At 34.4% G+C, this 18613-nt stretch overlaps 3 protein-coding genes across 3 annotated transcripts in view; 2 read left to right on the forward strand and 1 right to left on the reverse strand.

Annotated features, from left to right (window-relative positions):
- Nucleotides 1-2859, reverse strand: part of LOC148276469 (aromatic-L-amino-acid decarboxylase-like) — a 28147-nt gene extending 25288 nt beyond the window's left edge. Inside the window, exon 1 of the mRNA XM_088234201.1 lies at nucleotides 875-2859. The gene's annotated coding sequence lies outside the window, so the exon portion shown is untranslated. The remainder of the gene's footprint in view (nucleotides 1-874) is intronic.
- Nucleotides 665-13902, forward strand: BckdhB (Branched chain keto acid dehydrogenase E1 subunit beta). Its single transcript, XM_088234204.1, has 8 exons — nucleotides 665-822; nucleotides 2877-3013; nucleotides 3098-3241; nucleotides 4751-4906; nucleotides 5862-6033; nucleotides 8310-8455; nucleotides 9756-9842; nucleotides 12908-13902. The coding sequence occupies exons 1-8, from the start codon at nucleotides 696-698 to the stop codon at nucleotides 13046-13048; spliced, it is 1110 nt and encodes a 369-aa protein (XP_088090330.1). The 5' UTR covers nucleotides 665-695; the 3' UTR covers nucleotides 13049-13902.
- A 2801-nt stretch (nucleotides 13903-16703) lies between these two features.
- Nucleotides 16704-18613, forward strand: part of LOC148276472 (terminal nucleotidyltransferase 5C-like) — a 109872-nt gene continuing 107962 nt past the window's right edge. The window contains exon 1 of the mRNA XM_088234208.1: nucleotides 16704-16903. The gene's annotated coding sequence lies outside the window, so the exon portion shown is untranslated. The remainder of the gene's footprint in view (nucleotides 16904-18613) is intronic.

Consider the following 18613-nt stretch of genomic DNA (forward strand, 5'->3'; position numbering starts at 1 on the left):
CGTGTTATTTATTTATTTTTATTTGGGAAAAAAACAACAGTTTTTACATATATTGTATAAAAAAATGAGAATACATATGAACGAAAATTGTGAAAACAGTCAATAAAATTTTTCCACAGTTTGTAAGATATCAATTAAGTACATTATCATTATCAAAATAAAAGCAATCAACAATTGTTAGGCACTTAGAAACTTGCAAATAAAATAAAAATATATATACTTATTTACAGTTATAAAAATAAAGTTAATAGAAACAAGATAAACTTAAAGAATAAGAAAAGAAAAAAGTTATGTAAAAATAATGTAAAAGGTACAAAAATATAATAATATAATAATGAACATAAGAATACATACATAATTACTGACATCATAAAACTAAACGGGTGTACTGTTATGTATGCATTGAATTATTTTGTAATGTACATAAACGTTTTTAAAATAAATAAATTGAAATTGAAATAAATTGAATTGAAATTAAAAAATAAATAAATATATATATATATAAAGTGTTGAAATAAATAAATATGTAATTGCTGGTACTACAGTCTCGAGTGGAAAGGGTTATTAAAATATGGATACTTAATATTTATGTAAGTGAACCTTATCACCTTATCAGCTCCAGTAGACTATTCGTAGTACGTACTTGACCAACAGTCAAGTCAACAGTGTGAAGTGAGCGGAAAGTCGAAAACAACATGTCGACAGTTTTGTGTAAGGTACAGAATATATTACGGCAGAATGTGATCAAAACTCAAGTTCAAAATGTCGCCAGGTTTATGGCGCATTTTACTTACCGCCCAGAAACGTGTGATCCTAGTTACGGTACGTAAACTAATATTAGGGCGGGTAAAAATAATATTAAAAATACACTTACCCACATCGAAGTGTTAAAACATCGTGACTGTCAGTTTTTACTTTGAGATCCAAATATGCGGCCTCCGCTGTGGCGTATTGGCTTACTTCGAGCACGGGAGTTTAGGGTCAGATTCCCGGCTAGATCATAACCATTCCACGTCAGCTCATGGTGTCCACAAAGAGCCTCCATGCATCTTTGTGTGCGTCTTCCTATGTCAGGTTCGCGTCCCGTAGTTCTTACATTATATTCAATTCAATAAATTTATTTGAAATATAACTTAACATTATAAACATATATTCAATACGTACATATTATAAAAAAGAAAAAAAAATACATGAAAGAGACTCATGTCAAAGTAGTAGGAGAATCTTGCTCCGGAAAACCCCTTCGGATACATGGAACAGATCAATATCCAAAGCGATGTTGTTCAGCATAGCGATAGTCCTTCCAACAAGCATAACCATAGGCAGGTTGGTCATGTATATCGGAATATGAAACAATCTATGCTGACGCTGTCTTAGGTAATTACCAGGAACATACAAACTAATGCTCATCATAATTTCAAAATTATCGATCGTACCGCGCAACAATCGATAAAAATGTGTAGTCAAATACACATTCCTTCTAGTCTCTAAACTGTTGTAGCCAAGCATACCCTGGAGTAAACTCGGTCGAGTAGAGCCAAGGATAATACCCGCACTCTCTCGTGTAGAGATATCTCAGAAACTTCTTTTGGATTTTCTCTATCATAAGAGAGTACTTCAGTTCATGTGGACCCCAAATCATCGAGCCACTCTCGAGTCTACTTCGCACCAAGGAGTTGTAAAGAATTCTCAGTATGCGGGTATTTTCGAAAACGCTGGCAGTACGCAGAACAAATCCTAACATCTTTAATGCATTACCACTGTCGTCGAACAGTCAGCGAGTCAGCAGAGGACGTCCAGGAAAACGCCGACGAGAACCTGATGTCTTGTAAAGTTGGCAAGCGTGGTTGTGGTTCTCAGGAGGCATCCGCAGTATATGGCCCAGCCAACTGTATCACCTCCGTTTGGTGACAGTTGTCACCGGAGTTGCTGCGTCCGTTCTATTATTACTTCATTCCTCACAAAGTCAAACCAGTGCACACCCAAGATCCTTCAGGGACACCTATTCTCAAAACTCAGTATTTAGCTGTTTTAGGTCCTAGTGAGATGCCACGATTCGCATCCGTAGAGGAGAATAGGTGTTATGCAGGTTAGATCATAATAGATAATATTGTTTATCAAATCTTGATCGAAATCTGTGACAACTGTAATCAAGTGGAGAAGATACAGTTGGCAGCGCCATATACTGCGGATGCCTCCTGAAAGCCTTAATAACGTTTGTCTATGTCTCGAATCAAACCCGAGACCTCTTAAATGGTAGGCAAACGTGTTGACTATTTGACCACGAGGTGAACAAAATATACATCAATGTTTTTGTAATGTAATTAATTAATTTGTTTGGAAAAAATAAGATTATTTTTTTAAAGACTTGTTTGAAAAATTCATTCCCTCAATGTATAGATTGTATAGGTACGACAAAAACAATAATAAGTCCTATTTACAATATTTTTAGCACATGTCATTGTTTTGCATGAGGTTCAATTTAAGTAAATCAATTCAAATCATTTACGAGTTTAAGAGATTTAAGAGTTTTAGCGCCACTCATTTTGAAGGTATATTCTGAGCTCTATATGTTTAATCTTAAATATTTGTTGGGAGATTTTTTTTCCTCCTTCACGTTTTATTTAATGTTAGGTTTCAGTCTCCTCCGGGTGGGCTTTTCGTTGGCTCCAGTCTCTAACCACCCTCCTTCAGATTTGTTTCTATTATATTCTGCTCCATTTCTCTTCCATGCGGTATATTTAGCTTTTCCTTTATCTTCTATAGGACAGCTTCTTTTGGAAAACAATCTTGGTCAAACGTTTTGTTGCCTATTTAATGTTCATTTTCTTATATTCCGTCCAATGCAGCTATTGTAACTAATGATTAATCTTTAGGAGACACCAGTAAGATGAATATGATGCAAGCTATTAACAGTGCACTTGGGACGGCTTTGGAAAAAGACTCTCGCGCTGTCATTTTCGGGGAAGATGTTGGCTTTGGGGGAGTTTTTCGCTGTACCGGAGGACTGCAAGTAACCAATGACCTCTTTCTTTCATGAGATAAATGCAACGAAATACTAATAACTATGGTTATAAATACAAATGTAATGTTTCAGGAAAAATTTGGTCCAGAGCGTGTGTTTAATACTCCGCTAAGTGAACAAGGAATTGCAGGGTTCGGAATAGGGCTCGCCGCCGCCGGAGGAACTGCCATAGCGGAGATACAGTTTGCTGATTACATCTTCCCAGCATTCGACCAGGTGACCAGGTGACGCGGCATGCTAAGTTGGGTACTCATTAGCGAGCCGGTTTGTGTACCAAATAGAAACTTACGACAAGTCATTTTAACAGTTCTGCGTTAGTACGCAAACTGTTTACTGACGCAGAGCAGAGTTGTTCTTCAATCGATTGCACGTTGCTCTTTAAATGAAAAGCACACCCTGGGATGATTTTGCTTCGGAACATTTTAGTTAAAAGTATTCAAGTACAGACTGCCACAACTTTTTTCTCTACCGTGGAATGCAGTATTGCATCGATACAGCGAATACACTTCTTACAAATACCTGAAAACCGTTTTAAAAAGCAAGGGTTCCTATAGGTTTCGCTCATACTAAAAAATATGTTTCTTGGTCAAATATCAAATTGCTTTATTTGTTTTTAATTCCAATTTCATAAACCGCGGTTCTACTTACATTTTACTCAACTGTTTTCATTGCCCTTTTCAGTGTGAGTTAGAAAAGAATATGAAGGGATTGCGTCGGATATTATCATTTTTCCCCATGGCTAAATTTCAATTACGCAAACAGTAACAAAAACAATTTTTTTGCTTGGATAGGTTACAAAAATTCATTACCATTATTTATTTTAAGATTATTTAAATCTAACAACGCCCTTCATGCAAGTCACTAAAAGATTAATTCCATAATCATGCAATTAACACCGCATATTTAAAAATTATAAACTACCTGCTTACAATTATTTTTAATTATATAGCCAACAGATGAGAAAGGACAGTACAAAAATATAAGTTCAGTTCATACCCAGAAACGTTAGGCTCCTCTCACAAAATATGATTAAACAAGCCTAGAGTTCCGCAAACATCGGTTCCAACTAATGAAGCACCCCCGAGAGTTTCCCACTTCTCAACCCAAGAGTAAACGACCGAGTTAATGATCCGTAATTTATACTATTCTTAATCAAATCAGGATTCCAGATTGGTCTGGCAATATCTATCAGGCAGTCTAACATTGCTTCCTTTTCCCCATTCAGAAAGGGACAGGGCCATAAGCACATGTTCGGTCATTTGGTTTGACGTAACGCAAGTGCAACTTGGATTCCGTACAATAGCAAAATAATGGAGTTTACTTCAAATTCTCCGTGCCTAAAAGTCATTTGAACTAAATACTGATTCAGATGTCGATGCCTGTTTTGAATGTTTGTATTCACGTCAGGCTAGAGGGAATAAGTCTGTCTACTTTTTGTATGAGAAGTCCCAACTTCTCTACCATTCGTCCGTAGTTAACTCAGTTTTATTATGTACGTTCAATATCCGCCTTCGAGGGTTTATCACTACGACTGCATACATTGCCGCCGCACGACTCCACTCCAAGTCAGCGGGAAGCTTTTGGAAAACTCTTGTTGATCCTGCCTCCATCTGAGATTCTGGAACTTCAAAAAGTTGTTCTGTCTTCCTTAGATAGTGTGAAACTTCTGTCACGGTTAGTTCTTCCTCCTTCTTAAGGTCTGTAACTAATTCCTTATATTTGCAGTTGGTGAATGAAGCAGCTAAATACCGATACCGAAGTGGGGGCGAATGGGAATGCGGGGGGCTGACAGTGCGCTGCCCCAGTGGGGCCGTGGGTCATGGTGCAGTGTACCACTCGCAGAGTCCAGAAGCATATTTCGCTCACACACCTGGCCTCAAGGTAACTTTAGATTTTAGGCATAGATCTGACATCATGAAATCGAGTGGAGATAAATCCGCCTCGTAGTGTAGTGGTTGGCGCGTTCGCCTATCATGCTTGAGGTCTTTGGTTCGATTCCTGGGAAGGTATACATTAAACATTGATAAACAGGATAGTTTTACACTGCAATATTTTAGGTTTCTGTACTAGCACCTGAAGCATTAGGCTGATCACCTTACCTTCATTTCATATAACTGATGATCGATAAACGCTGCATTAGTGAAGTAATTTTTACATTTTTTAACATTTTTACATTTTTTTTTTTTGCACCACAACAGGCCAGGAGGCCTAATTACAGTGGTGAATTACATCACAGAGCACCCAGGCTTGAGAAAAATCACATTTTTAATTTTTGTGTTCTCACCGGGAATCGAACCCGGAACCTTCCGTGCGTGAGTCAAGCGTCTTGACCACTACACCACGGAGGCCGCCGAATGTAGTGCCTTATGCACCATAGGGGGCAACCAGGAGTATAATGATGATCTTTTAGATATTTTATTTAAAATTCTCGCATCAGAAAAATTCTTAGGATATTTTACATTTGCGAATCAATTTTTTTCTTTCGCTGCCTTATCGGAAAATATGACCAGAGTGGTTTCTCATTGCCTTCTCTGATTTTTCTGCCGGGCTTATCTTTCCTTGGCTGGTTTGTACTGCTCGCCATTCATCCTCTCGTTATCTGCTGTGATCGCACCGTTATGAGTGCAATTCCATTGCCCAGGGTTTTCGACGTGAGCGCTTACAAATTGGACTAGACAGTGTTGCCGGTGAAATGTAACTGGGCGTTCGCAGCATTTTATAGGATCACATCCTCCAGCAAGTTGTAAAATAAATAATTCGCGATAAGAGGCTGAAGTTCATTTAGCAATACTTTTAAAAAGGACATATTATATAAATATCTTTTGTTGGTTTGTAGATTGTGGTGCCGCGAGGTCCCACTAAGGCCAAAGGCCTGCTGCTCTCTTGCATTAGGGACCCTAATCCGTGTATTTTCATGGAGCCCAAGATCCTGTATCGTGGAGCTGTGGAGGATGTTCCCTCGGGAGACTACACCCTACCCCTGAGTAAAGCTGACATCGTAAGAGAAGGTAAACAAACCAGGAAATTGAGAGAAACATGCCGTTTGTCTTAAGTCACCAAGACATGCGAAATTTGAACGACAATAACTGTCGCGCGTCGGGACTCGTGCTTAAAATGTTGTTTTTCAATTGAATTAGGTTGTACATAGTAAAAAATTCTAGATTTAAAGCAACAATAAGAAAGTGCAGTGCTACGGGAAATAGTATAAAAAAAAAGTTTTCTTTCGCGCGGAAAAAATTAAAACATTTAATTGTACTTCGAAATTTCTAGAAAATTTATGAAAAAAAAATTAAAAATTAACTACGTCTCAAGTTCTTTCGAATCAACCAAACGATGGAGTGTTGTTATAGATTACCGGTTTCCGGAAAGTCTATTAACAAATAAAAATATAAAAACCTCTGATCTTCCTCATTCAAACATTTTTTTCATCCCCCAAGAAAAGAAACAATTTTTTCTAATCCTCAAAATAAACAAATGGAAATTTCACACTAATTAAATATATTATTTGACTGTTTTTTGGATGACGATTATTTGCAATTCTTACTTTAATTTGCAATTTTTTTTAAAATTATTTATTTTATTTCACTGAAAAAACGTCGTCATTCATATTTTATATATTAAAAAACATAGATTTTCAAATGCAAAAACGTCAACATTTTGAGTATTTCCAAATGTTTGTAGACAAGGCTTGATTTTCCTTATTATATATATTTTTGTTCATCATGCATAACAATAATAATATAAATATGGTAAGTGCATTCAGCAACTCTCCCAAATTTCGACTCCAAGAAGAAATTTTCAGTTGCCTCATTCTGTAACTAATTCATTTCGTAAATTCATTCGTATCGCACGAGAGGGAACGAGAGCGAAATTAAATTTTGATGCATTAGAGTGAGATGGATATGTGACGAATGAACTAACACACGCACGAAACGAAATTGCGACAGAATAAGTCTGCTGTATAATTTCAATGTGCAGTTAAAATTGTCAATATTAAAAGGATACGGCGGTGCCAGACAATTTTGATTAATTGGTATTTGAATATTGTTTTTCTTTCACTCTCTCGCAAATATTTCCCCGATGCAGTGCGAAGAAGATAACTGCACGTCGGACTGATTATGCTTTACTAAAATCAACAAAATCGACGTTTCGTCGTCCCGTTTTCCGCACCCCAAAACTGAACTGTTTTTTTAAAAGAAAGAGTGTCAAACTTAAATTATCTGTGTGGGTACTTATTCATTTTTTAAAATTATTTATCATGTGTGAATACCGTACGCCCAAAGATGGCAAATAAAATCGGGCGCTGTTTTGAGTTTTTGGATGGTCCAAGCTCTCATAAAGAAAAAAAATATCAAAAAAGTAATACTATGGAGACACACCAATGATAAATATCCAGTTTGTAAAATAATCACTGCTCGATTGCTACAATCCAGCGAAAAAATACGAGAATACGTTTGTATGAAAAAGGTTTGACTCTAAAATTCTCAGCCACCCCAAAACCTCTTAGGGTTGCGAGTTACAACATATGCGTTGAACAATAATTCATAAATAAAATACACATATTATGAACAACTTTTCTCATTCCAATTGTTCCAAGAAGCTAAGCTTTTAGATTTAAGACAAATATATTGTTTTCAATGTTTAAAATATATATTTAAGAACCAAAATGTATTTACAAGTAATTCAAATAGATCAAGTCAAAGAAGGAATCGTGTGTTAGAAATACCACATTGTAAAACGAGGCTAGCACAGAGACATGCATATTTTATAGGCCCAAACTTTTTTTATTATTTTTTCACTGATAATATTTCATTGATCCCAAACTATCAACATGTTTCCTTTTTTAAAAAACACGCACTATCCTGGATTCAAACTAAAGATAGAGAGAGTTATTGACTCTTTTTTTCTATTATTTTTTTGGTTGTCCTTTAGTAATAAAGAATATTTTTACGTTTTTTTGTATTTTTTATTTCCTTTTTTAATTACTATAAAATAAATAAGTACGTCTTTTCTCTTTTTTAATAATACAAAATATTATACCTGTCTACTTATTATAGGAGCAAAAATTCATAAACTTTTCTTGTATACCCTCGAACAGGCCATGCCTTTGTGGGATTTTATGTTTATTATTTTTACTGTTGATATGTATTTCATTGCTATTTAATTATCCTTTATTTGTTGTATACTCTGTTTTACCTTTTGTGTATATTGTAAAAAAACATATAAATTTAAATAAATACATAACTATATATAACGTTATATATAGAAAAAAAATGGGTTATAGGGAACGGGGTGACGATGATTGGATGGGGTACTCAGGTCCAAGTGCTGCAACAAGCCGCTGACTTGGCTGCCGAACAGCTAGGAGTAAGCTGCGAGGTCATTGATCTGGTCACCATTTTGCCCTGGGACGTTGAAACAGTATGTAATGTAAGTTGCCAGAATAACATAAAAACATTACTAATATATAAAGCTTTAACTTTGTGCTCAAAATTTTTAGTAAATGTGAGTAAATAATTGTACATAACCAATTACTGGCTTTTCTGTGTCTACCGGTTTTGAGACGTACCCGTCTCTTCGTCAGGACACAATTACATTAGCATGCAAACCCCGCGATACACCTTCTTAATAGTAGTTGAACAAAAATTTAAAACCCACGTGCTTATTTGACACATGATTTTAGTAGCTAACACTAATGTATTATACCAACTGCCATTGTAATGGTCATCGCATACATAGTAAAATCATTGTCCTCCATTCCTTCTCTATTCATTTTTTCAATGAATGCTTCAACAATTTTTTTTAAACCAGCGCACGTTAGTTTTAGCTATTAAAATTATGTGTTGTTTTTATATTTTTGTGCAATTACTATGCCAAAAGTGTAAAGAATGATTGCATGTTAGTATGACTTTTATCCTGATGAAGAGACGGGTATGTTTAGAAATCGGTAGATACAGAAAAGTCGGTAAGTGGTTAAATACAATTGTTTACTGCATTGTTTGCTGCAAGACGATTAGTAATCTAGCTTCAATACGTATATGTTATATAAATTAGGACTATCAAATATCCTAATTTAGTAAATGAGGTCTAGAATTCCAACCATCCATGCGCTCAGTAGCTGCAAGACTTGTTGCAATCTAACTTCTATTTTTATAAAAAAATATATTTTTAAATATCACTAAATCTCTAAACTTTATTGTCAAATAAAAAAGGAGGCTAGATTTCTTATCGTCTATGCGCTCTGTAGCTGCAAGACGTGCTGTAATCTAGCTCCTGTATATCATAATTGGAGACGAGGAACAAGAATCCCAACCGTCCATGCGCCCTGTAGCTGCAAGACGTAGTGGGATATTTATTTATTGTACAGCGCCCTTGAGGTGATTTTCACAAAAAATGCGCTATATAAATTATCCAAATATAAATAAATAAATACTTACATTTCATGACATTAAAATACATACACACTATTTTATCCACTTTAAGTCCTAACAACTATTGTTGGATGATCATGTTAATCAAATTGACTGTTTTCTTTGTAACGAGCCTTTTGCGATATTTGTTTATAATTTTTTTCAAAAACCCTTCAGGTGCTCTTACTCTTGGAGAATCCAAGTCTTCATTTGAATGGCATTCACCATGTAAACATTTCAGAGAATACTACAGATTTTGGGTGACAATTCTATTCCGACTATCATTAATATCTAAAATTGTATCTGATTTAATGTTCTAGTCCGTAAAAAAAACTGGACGAGTTCTGGTAGCGCACGAAGCTCCAGTAACATGTGGATTTGGCGCAGAAATAGCAGCTACTATTCAGGTAAGAAATTATTTTTAATAAAGTAACTAATCCATTCTTAAAAATATATTTGTTTTGTGTGACGAGTTACGAAAAACGAATCGTCTAGTTTTCGTCTGTAGATCTTCGCTAAATAGGGTGCCAACCACATAACGCACACCGGATCTGAGGACATAAGTCTCCTTGATAATGCCCACATACACGGAAAAATTGCTCGTTGCCGAACGAGAAAAACTGCCCGAAGGAGTTCTTTGTAAAAAGTGTGAAGTGAATTCTTCACTGACTGGGATTGAATTGATGGAACATAATCAATTCGCCAAGATGTTTAAAAAACTTTTTAAACGGCTTGAAACTCTTTTTAGAAGCCGCCAGATCTGTATATCTAACAGGACCTATAACAGGGCCACGGATATTAGCGACAATTTCCATTTGTTAATCAGCAAGAGAGGGTGTTCAGAAGATTGATTAGGATATTCGCAGCAGCACGAAGGGGAATTTACAATATTAAAAACAAGTAATTTTTCATCAAATTTACCATGACCTAATAAAATTGCGTAGTCCAATGATCAGGGATAACCCAAGATGATTTTAAGCAATGACGGATTGAAGAAAAAAAGGTAACCCTCCCTGACGCCAAGCATCAAAATAATCATTTAAATATATTTTATCATGTCCGATTGAAACTTCAGTTCGGAGTAAACGGACGCCATCTTTAACAGAGGAATTTTTTGCTACTAATGGAAGTGAAGTCTTATTGACACTAACAATACTTAGCCTTTTTGAAAAAAATACTGAACCTATTCATAACATATACACCACATTTCACACACATAACTCTATATACCACACTCGACCCACCACACTTCAAACTCACAAAACCAACACGTCGTACAAATTCACCATTACATCTTGTGGTCATATTTAGAAATTTGTATTTTATATTGCGTTATGTACCTAGGTAGTTAGCGCTGTTATAGGTTTATGTTTTTTTTTGTAATAATTCTATGCATTATGACTAATGTGTGCGCAATAATAAAAATAAATAAATATTTTGTAGAAAGTGAAATTAATTTGAAATTTGAGTACCAGAATGTGAACCGATTAAAACGGAAACTTACAAAGGAAGTTGAAATTTGAAATTTGTACGCACCAGGGAGATAAAATATAAGTAAATTATTTGCTATTTCTGTGAAATTAAACGATTTTAAAATGTTGCGTTACCTAAATGCAAACCTTAATTTGTGTCCCGGCGGATAAAAAATACGACATTGTGTGTAAAACAGAACCAGTAGCCTGGAGGAATGTATTCGACTCGATGGCTATTATCACGTGAAAATCCCGACAAAGGAAATTGTGTAGAGAAAATTTCACCTATTGGTTTAGTGGTGGGCGCGTTTGCCTACTGCGTTTAATGCTCAGACGATGAAGTCTTTGTAGGCATTTTTTCCAAATTACGGTATAACTAAATTTTAAGATGTATTTTTGAAAGTGTATTTTCGCAATGAAAATTCTATGTAAACATATGTATGGAAAAATAAACAATGTCCTAAGTTAAAATCCTAAGAAGATTCACATGGCACTTAAATTTTTACCCTAAAACTGTTTTAATTTTCGACACATTTAATTGTAATTCAAATTAATTTAGTTGACATAACATTACATATAACAGAATATTTAAGGCGTTATATTAGGACAAAATATCAAACCAGGAACTCTCGAGTGATGGTTTGACATTAAAGGTATAACGCTCTCCAAAAGCAAGAGTATTTGCGTCTTAAACATAGTTTCGCTGATGTGAAAGATGTCGATCTCCAAAGTGATAGTGTTCAGTTGCCTGACTGCTCTTTCAATCGGCATAACCAGAGGCAGGTTGGTTCTGGAAGCCGGGAGGGAAAACAGTCGGTGCTGACGCTGTCGGAGATAACCACCAAGAACATAAAAAGTGTATATTCTCCAAAATGGCTGAGTTCTCGATAAAACTTCTCATCGGTCTGAAGAAATGGATCAGTGTGATCCCACCCCTTCTAATTTGCAAACTGTTGGTCCCAAGCATGCCCAGGATAAAAAAAAAGAACAAAAAAGGAGAAATGCAGTGAGATAGAGCCACGAATAACTAACATACTCATGTCGAGATACTACAGGCTTGTTTTCTAAATCATCTCCAACATGAGAGAATATCTCGCCTCGTGCGGATATCACCGAGGCACTCTCAAGCCTTGTCCGAACCAACGAGTTGTACAAGATTCTGAGTGTACAGGAATCATTGAAAACCTTGCCGATCCGGAGAATAAAACCCAAGGTCACATATTCGCATGTGTTCACATAACGTACCTACCAGTGCGAGCTGTGATTTATTTTATAGGTAATCTACAAAAAAATAAAAAAAAATTGTACCTACATATAAGTCGTCATAGTCATTACCTTTCCGCACCTATTGGTGCATAGGGCACTGCATTGGTACACCAATCACATCGCATTTTGATAATTTTTGTTTTATGAAGGTAAGATGATCAGTCCTACGCTTCAGGTACCAGTCCATGGACTATGAAATATTCTAGTGTGAAAACACCCTTTTAAATAAATATTTCATAACAACCATGCCGGTAATCGAACCCGAAACCTCTTGGATGGTAGGCAAACGCAATGACCACTACACCACGAGGCCGACAAGCAGTACCTAATATGTAAGAAATGTAATTATTATAAATGACTTTTTTTCTGCGGTTCTATGAAAATCAATTCAAACAACAATTATTATTAACCACAAGATGTACGTAGTTTTATTGTACACTATTTTAATATAATACAGATTATTTAAAAATACCACAATAACATTTATCAGATATTTTCATTATGTTTAAATGTCAACACTGAGAACTGTCCGATTTATGTTAAAATGAATAATGCCAAAAACGGCCACTGCGAACGCCACATGTCCTATGTGATACATATTATGTCAACGGTATCCCGTTAAAGAAAAATAGCCTTTCGTGCTGCAGTTGTTAGGGCAGGGGCCTTTTTTTGGTATTTTTTTGTTAGTACCTAAATCAAAAATGATTCCATTATTTTTTTTCTTTGCTTTCCAGAACGAGTGCTTTCTTCATCTGGAAGCTCCAGTACAAAGGGTTGCAGGATGGGACACCCCTTTCCCTAATGTGTTTGAACCCTTCTACCTGCCTGATACATGGCGCTGCTTGGAGGGTGTTCGCTCCCTTATTTCCTACTAACTCTTCTGCGAAGTTTAAAAATACTGATACAAATTAACAATTTTAAGTACAAATTTAGTATGTAAATTTGGAAGTCTGTAGGGAAGACCATGATTGAATTCAAATAGTGCCAAACATTTTTAGAAGAGTAATAACTTTGTGTTTTGAGCCACCTGGGCGCGCGATTACAAACGGTATCTTAATCAGTGCATATCGAGATGGTTTAAATAAAATCGATATTTATGTACGAAAATGTGTATATTCGTATAAAAATTAAAAGTACCTTTGTCCGTAATCTGTAATTGAACATGTTTAGAAAAAAATAATTTTTCATAAAGTAAACTTGATTTTACTTTGTCGGTAAAATCGAAAATAAATTCATTTTAACTCTCCATTGTAAAACGCGCCCTGGGCTATTTTGGTAAAAAATATACATGAATATACAAAAATGATTCTACCTCACAATAACAAAAATGAAATATTATTACTATCATCATCATTGTTCCCTGTCCGCTCCCTAGTTGGAGAATATGGTGCCCACAAAGAGCTTCCCGGCATCTCTGTTGGCTGCCAGCTTCTGTGCGTCCCAAGTCAAGTTCGCGTCCCGTAGTTCTGACATAAGTGTCCGACAAATAGTCAGCAGCGTCAAGTAGCCAAGCGTGGTTAAGGGTCTCAAGAGGGATCTGCAGTGTATGGTTCAGCCAGCCGTATCGCCTACGTTTGATGTCAATAAAAAAAGAAACAATATAAAATGCTTTCGCCTATTGGTAATTATTATTATGTGAAACTATATATGGTCCTATTGAAGTGTATGTTTTTGTATAAAAAGTTTATTGTTAATTACAAAAGTAGCAATAAATATTGGTTTCGTTACACGTTATTTGTTTTTTTTTATTCTCACCCATATGTGATCAAAAGGGCTGCTAATAAATAAACGTCTTTAAATTAAAATTGAATTGTTAAAATAGAAAATTAAATATGTAGGTACCCTGTCACATTAATAATAAAAATAATAATCATAGTTTATTAACAAAATAACAATCACTTTATCTACTACATATACACTTAGGTAATAGATTTCTCTGGATCTTGTCCAGTCTGCATAACTAGGAACAACCTGTTTTAAGGCAGACATTTTTATGCAAAAATAAACAATAACATTACTACATACTAGTTAATTTACTTTACAGTTATTCAATATTAATTTATATAATTTATTATTTAAGAATGTATTTTGAGTAAATTTTCCGATTTTTCTCGACTTAAACCCAGTAACCAATTTTTTACATTTTTAAAAATTGAGTCCGAGTCATGGTTTTAAAATGTTTGGTTAAAAAAAAATATATTTTGGGGCCCAGAAATCTGACATTTCTTTGGCCGAATTCATTGAATGAAATGTTCAAGAAACAAGATTATGAGATTGTCTGATTTTCGAAATGTCATAAATTTTTAACTAAATAAGATAATTTCAATATTTTATGATCTTTTCATCAAATAAATTGCTAATCTGGGGCTTTTGATTTTTTTAGCATGAAAATAATGTGAATCAGTTTAATTTTTTTTAAGAACTTTAAAAAAAATACATTTTGAGGACAAAAGTGGGCTTTAGTGTTTTATTTAAGTTTAGTATAAAATGGCTTATTGCGATAATTTCTGCATTTTTAACTTCAAAACGGTGAAAAGTGGACTCGCGTGTTTTATCCTCTAAGGTACAAATAATATATCAACTAATTTTACAGAAAATATTAATAGTCAGAATATAAATTTAAGAATATAATATTTTATACATTTCATATTTGAAGCACTAAGTTTGTGGTTATTTATTATAATAAAATAAATAAAACAACTTTAACCATATATTCTTTATTTTTTCTACCGATCGGTTTCAAAGCTATTTTCAAAATATGTTTATCTAAACCAACAAAGTATATAGTATATAGTTATAAACAATACATAAATAATAACAACCAATAACAAGACCAATTACGGGTTTCATATAGGAACAAAAATATAAAAAAAACAAAACGAACATTTCGCCAGGGGTGAAAGGAAGTGGGATGGGGAAATAGGGAAGGAAGAGAAGAAAAAGAAATAGCAAGGTAATAAAAACATTGAAAAAAAAAAAATGTAAATAAGTGTACACTTACAACATACATATATATACAAACTTAACTAATGAATCCTATCCTATTTTATTATATCAATGCTTTATGCTTCGTATGGAATTGATAAATCAAGTCTCTTTGTCTTGTAAGGATGATAAGCGTAATTTGAGATGGATTCTATCTGGATTACGTTTCTCATCCCTAGAAGACAAAGAGAAGATATAATAGGAAATAATTCAAAAGTTAAGTATACCTCGATCAAGAAGCTTGTATAGCTTTGAAACCGGTCGGTAGATAAAAATGTTGGTAAAAAACAAAGTTGTTTTATTTTAATATTTTATTTTAATGTTAATATATGTATTTTAATGATAATATTTATATTTGATCACGTTTTTGAAAATAATTATAATTTTCCAACGAATGAAATTACGAAGTAGGAGGGTATGATACTTTTGAGATGAGAGTAAAATATATTGTATCAAAACTTAATTTCTCTAATCAGAAGTTCCATGGTTTTAATTTTTACCTAGAAAATACTATTTGAGTTGATGATATAATTATGTTCAGTGAATTAAACACATTATACTGGTTCATAAACATATATCTATAATTTTTTTTCCCGAATAAAACTGCCATAGGGCATATTTTTGATCTTAGGAAATATGACCACATTTCTAACTATCAGAGGCAACTGAAATGGCTCAAAATTAGACAGCGGAGAGACTATCACTCCCTTTCACTTCTGTTCAATGTACTTCATAGTCCTAACGCTCCTATGTACCTGCGTGCAAAAAAATTCAACGCTTATCAGTTCATGGTTTATCTCTTCGTTCTATTTCTAAAGGCACTCTCTTAATACCCACCCACAATTCCGCTTTCTTCTCTAACTCATATAGTGTCCATGCCGCTCGACTGTGGAATAATCTCCCATCCACCATCAAATATGTTACTGCATTATCCCTGTTTAAATCACATCTGAAGAAACATATCCTTTCTCTTCCATAATCTCTGTTCCTTTCCTCTTTCCTCTTTTTTCCCTTTTCCCATTGATTAATGGTATTGATTTAAGGTAATGTATACACAAATACATTTATTTCTATTTTCGAATATTTTGAGCTTTTTTTTATCTTTATTGTCTATTGAATTTGTTTTAACTTCAATTATAAAAATAAAACTTTTATTTTATTGGTTGGTTGGAAGAAATTGCCATTTGGCAATCAGCCCGCCAATGTACAATTAAAATTATGAACAAAAAGTTAAAAAAGTAAAAATAAATAAAAATAAGAAATAAAGCCTTCTAACTTATAATTTATGTAAAGAAAATATCCATATATTGTCTTATTACTTACTAGCTTCTGCCAAATTAACGAATTCTTCTGCTAAACTCGACAGCATTGCTGTTTCTGTCAGCATGCTCGGACATAAAAAATAATTTCGTCAATCCACCGTCAAAACCAGAAACAATATACGCAGGGAATATACCTTATAAAACCGTTTTATTTTCAAATGAACGTTCTCGTAAGGTTTGGTAGGAAAATTCTTTAGTTCCGCGTTTTCCCTCCCGGCGCTACGATCTAGTTCGGCGCTAGGACGGAGTACCGGAGCTCTAGTCAGTAGTGGCCAGCGCTGGCGAGCTGCGGACGTGCGTCACGAGTCTGGTAACGAGTGAAGTGAAGTGTCCCCGCGACCACCTGCGGAGCCCCGCGGCCGCCGCCCCTCCCGCCCCGCCCCCGCAGGCCCCCAGGAGCCCCCGCGAAGGAACAACACCCATGTACGTTGTTTTCCACAAAACATATGGTGACACCAAAACAACTTTTCCCGACGTCATCTTTCTCTGATCACATTATATTTAACTCCGAGGGGTTTTCGGGAACCCCCCGATTGAGTACTCCGCCCCCTTGCGCCCCCAAAGCCCCGAGGTCTCCGCCCCCGGCCGGCATATGTTAGGAATATGTTCTTAGAGGGCGCGTATTCGCGCAATAATAAACATCAGTATTTAAATACACGAATTAATTTACCCGGAATAAAAAAAGATCTTAAAAAGGTAAATATGTTAAATAACAAAGCATAATTTAAGATTTTTTTCACGTAAAACTTACATCCTGTAACCATTGATAACTTTTTCGGTAGATGACTTTTTATTATTTACTAGGGGACGAATGTTTTGGTTTACTTATATGAAAATATTTTGCCCAAATTTCTCTTGCAATGATGTATAAGCTTTTTAGTTAAAAACGTAGCTTAGTTGATCGATTAAATCTATATATAACATAATAAACACACACATGAAAGAAAAAACCTTCGTTTCTTTGAAAACATACGCGACATAATAGACTTTCAATATGTTTCCTCCCCAAGAGGAAAATGAACGATAACAGTGACAAGATTATAACATAGATACAAAATACTTTGTTTTAATTCAAAGAAAAACAATAACCAATCAATATTACGTTGTTTTATCAGCAAGGATACAAAATACATCGTTAAGTTTTAGTAAATACTCCCTATTGTTTTATATGAGGAGCGGGTGCCAGATGTTGCGGCTCGCATACATATTGGGCGCTGGAAAATCCCATATGTTTGTGAAATGCAAGAACTTAAACGTGTAATAAAATAATTAGGTTATAAATAATTGAAACATTGGCAGTTTTCTATAATTATTAGCAGTTATGGTATGCTAGTATGGCTGACTTAGCGGTATGTATGCTTATCACAAATAATACATATCGTAAATATTACAGTTAGTAACAAAAATAATATCACAATGCAAATAATATGTAGTGATTTTGCAATAGTTTAATTTAGTTTACTGCAATCCGAGAAGGAAAAAACTAACAGACATATTTGTAGGCATGACTTTTTTATGACAAAATAAATCTTATTATTAAAATAAGAAACCCCAGTAAAATATTTAAAAAATCCTATGTTATTTTGTAAAAAGTAGAATAGATAAAAGTGTTTTGTTTTTCTATTTTTTTATTTTATAATTCAATGTTTTGGTAGTTACCCAGTAAGAAGGTGTTTCTTGTCTGTGTCTAGTCTTAAATATTTAAAAAATACTTATTTTATTTTTCTTTGTACTTTAAAAGTTCGATATTTCGTAATTCAATTGCATGAATTTGGTTAGTATATATTTTTTAATGAATGTTTCTTTTTTTATTTTATTGCACAACAGTGCTTTTAGAATATCCACCAGGGCATAATTTTTATTTTTTTATTTATTGTGGTCTTACTGGGAATAGAACTTGGCACTCTCAGGCATAAGAAAACGCCTTAAAAGCATACCAAATAACCCTCGCTTAAATATATTTATTTTCTAATAATATGTAATACAAACTTTGCTTCATTTGCTTTACAGTTAAGTAATCTTACAATTTACATTTGTATTATTCCATATTCAATTATTACAGTAATAATATACAATCGGGTAAAGCCTCCGATTCTTCGTCTTCGATTTTTTTCGGCAGTCCAGAGCGAGGCT

The sequence above is a fragment of the Micrasema longulum genome, unplaced genomic scaffold, assembly GCF_059751315.1.
Source record: "Micrasema longulum isolate JH-2025_06_02 unplaced genomic scaffold, ASM5975131v1 h1tg001215l, whole genome shotgun sequence".
NCBI classification, from domain to species: domain Eukaryota; kingdom Metazoa; phylum Arthropoda; class Insecta; order Trichoptera; family Brachycentridae; genus Micrasema; species Micrasema longulum.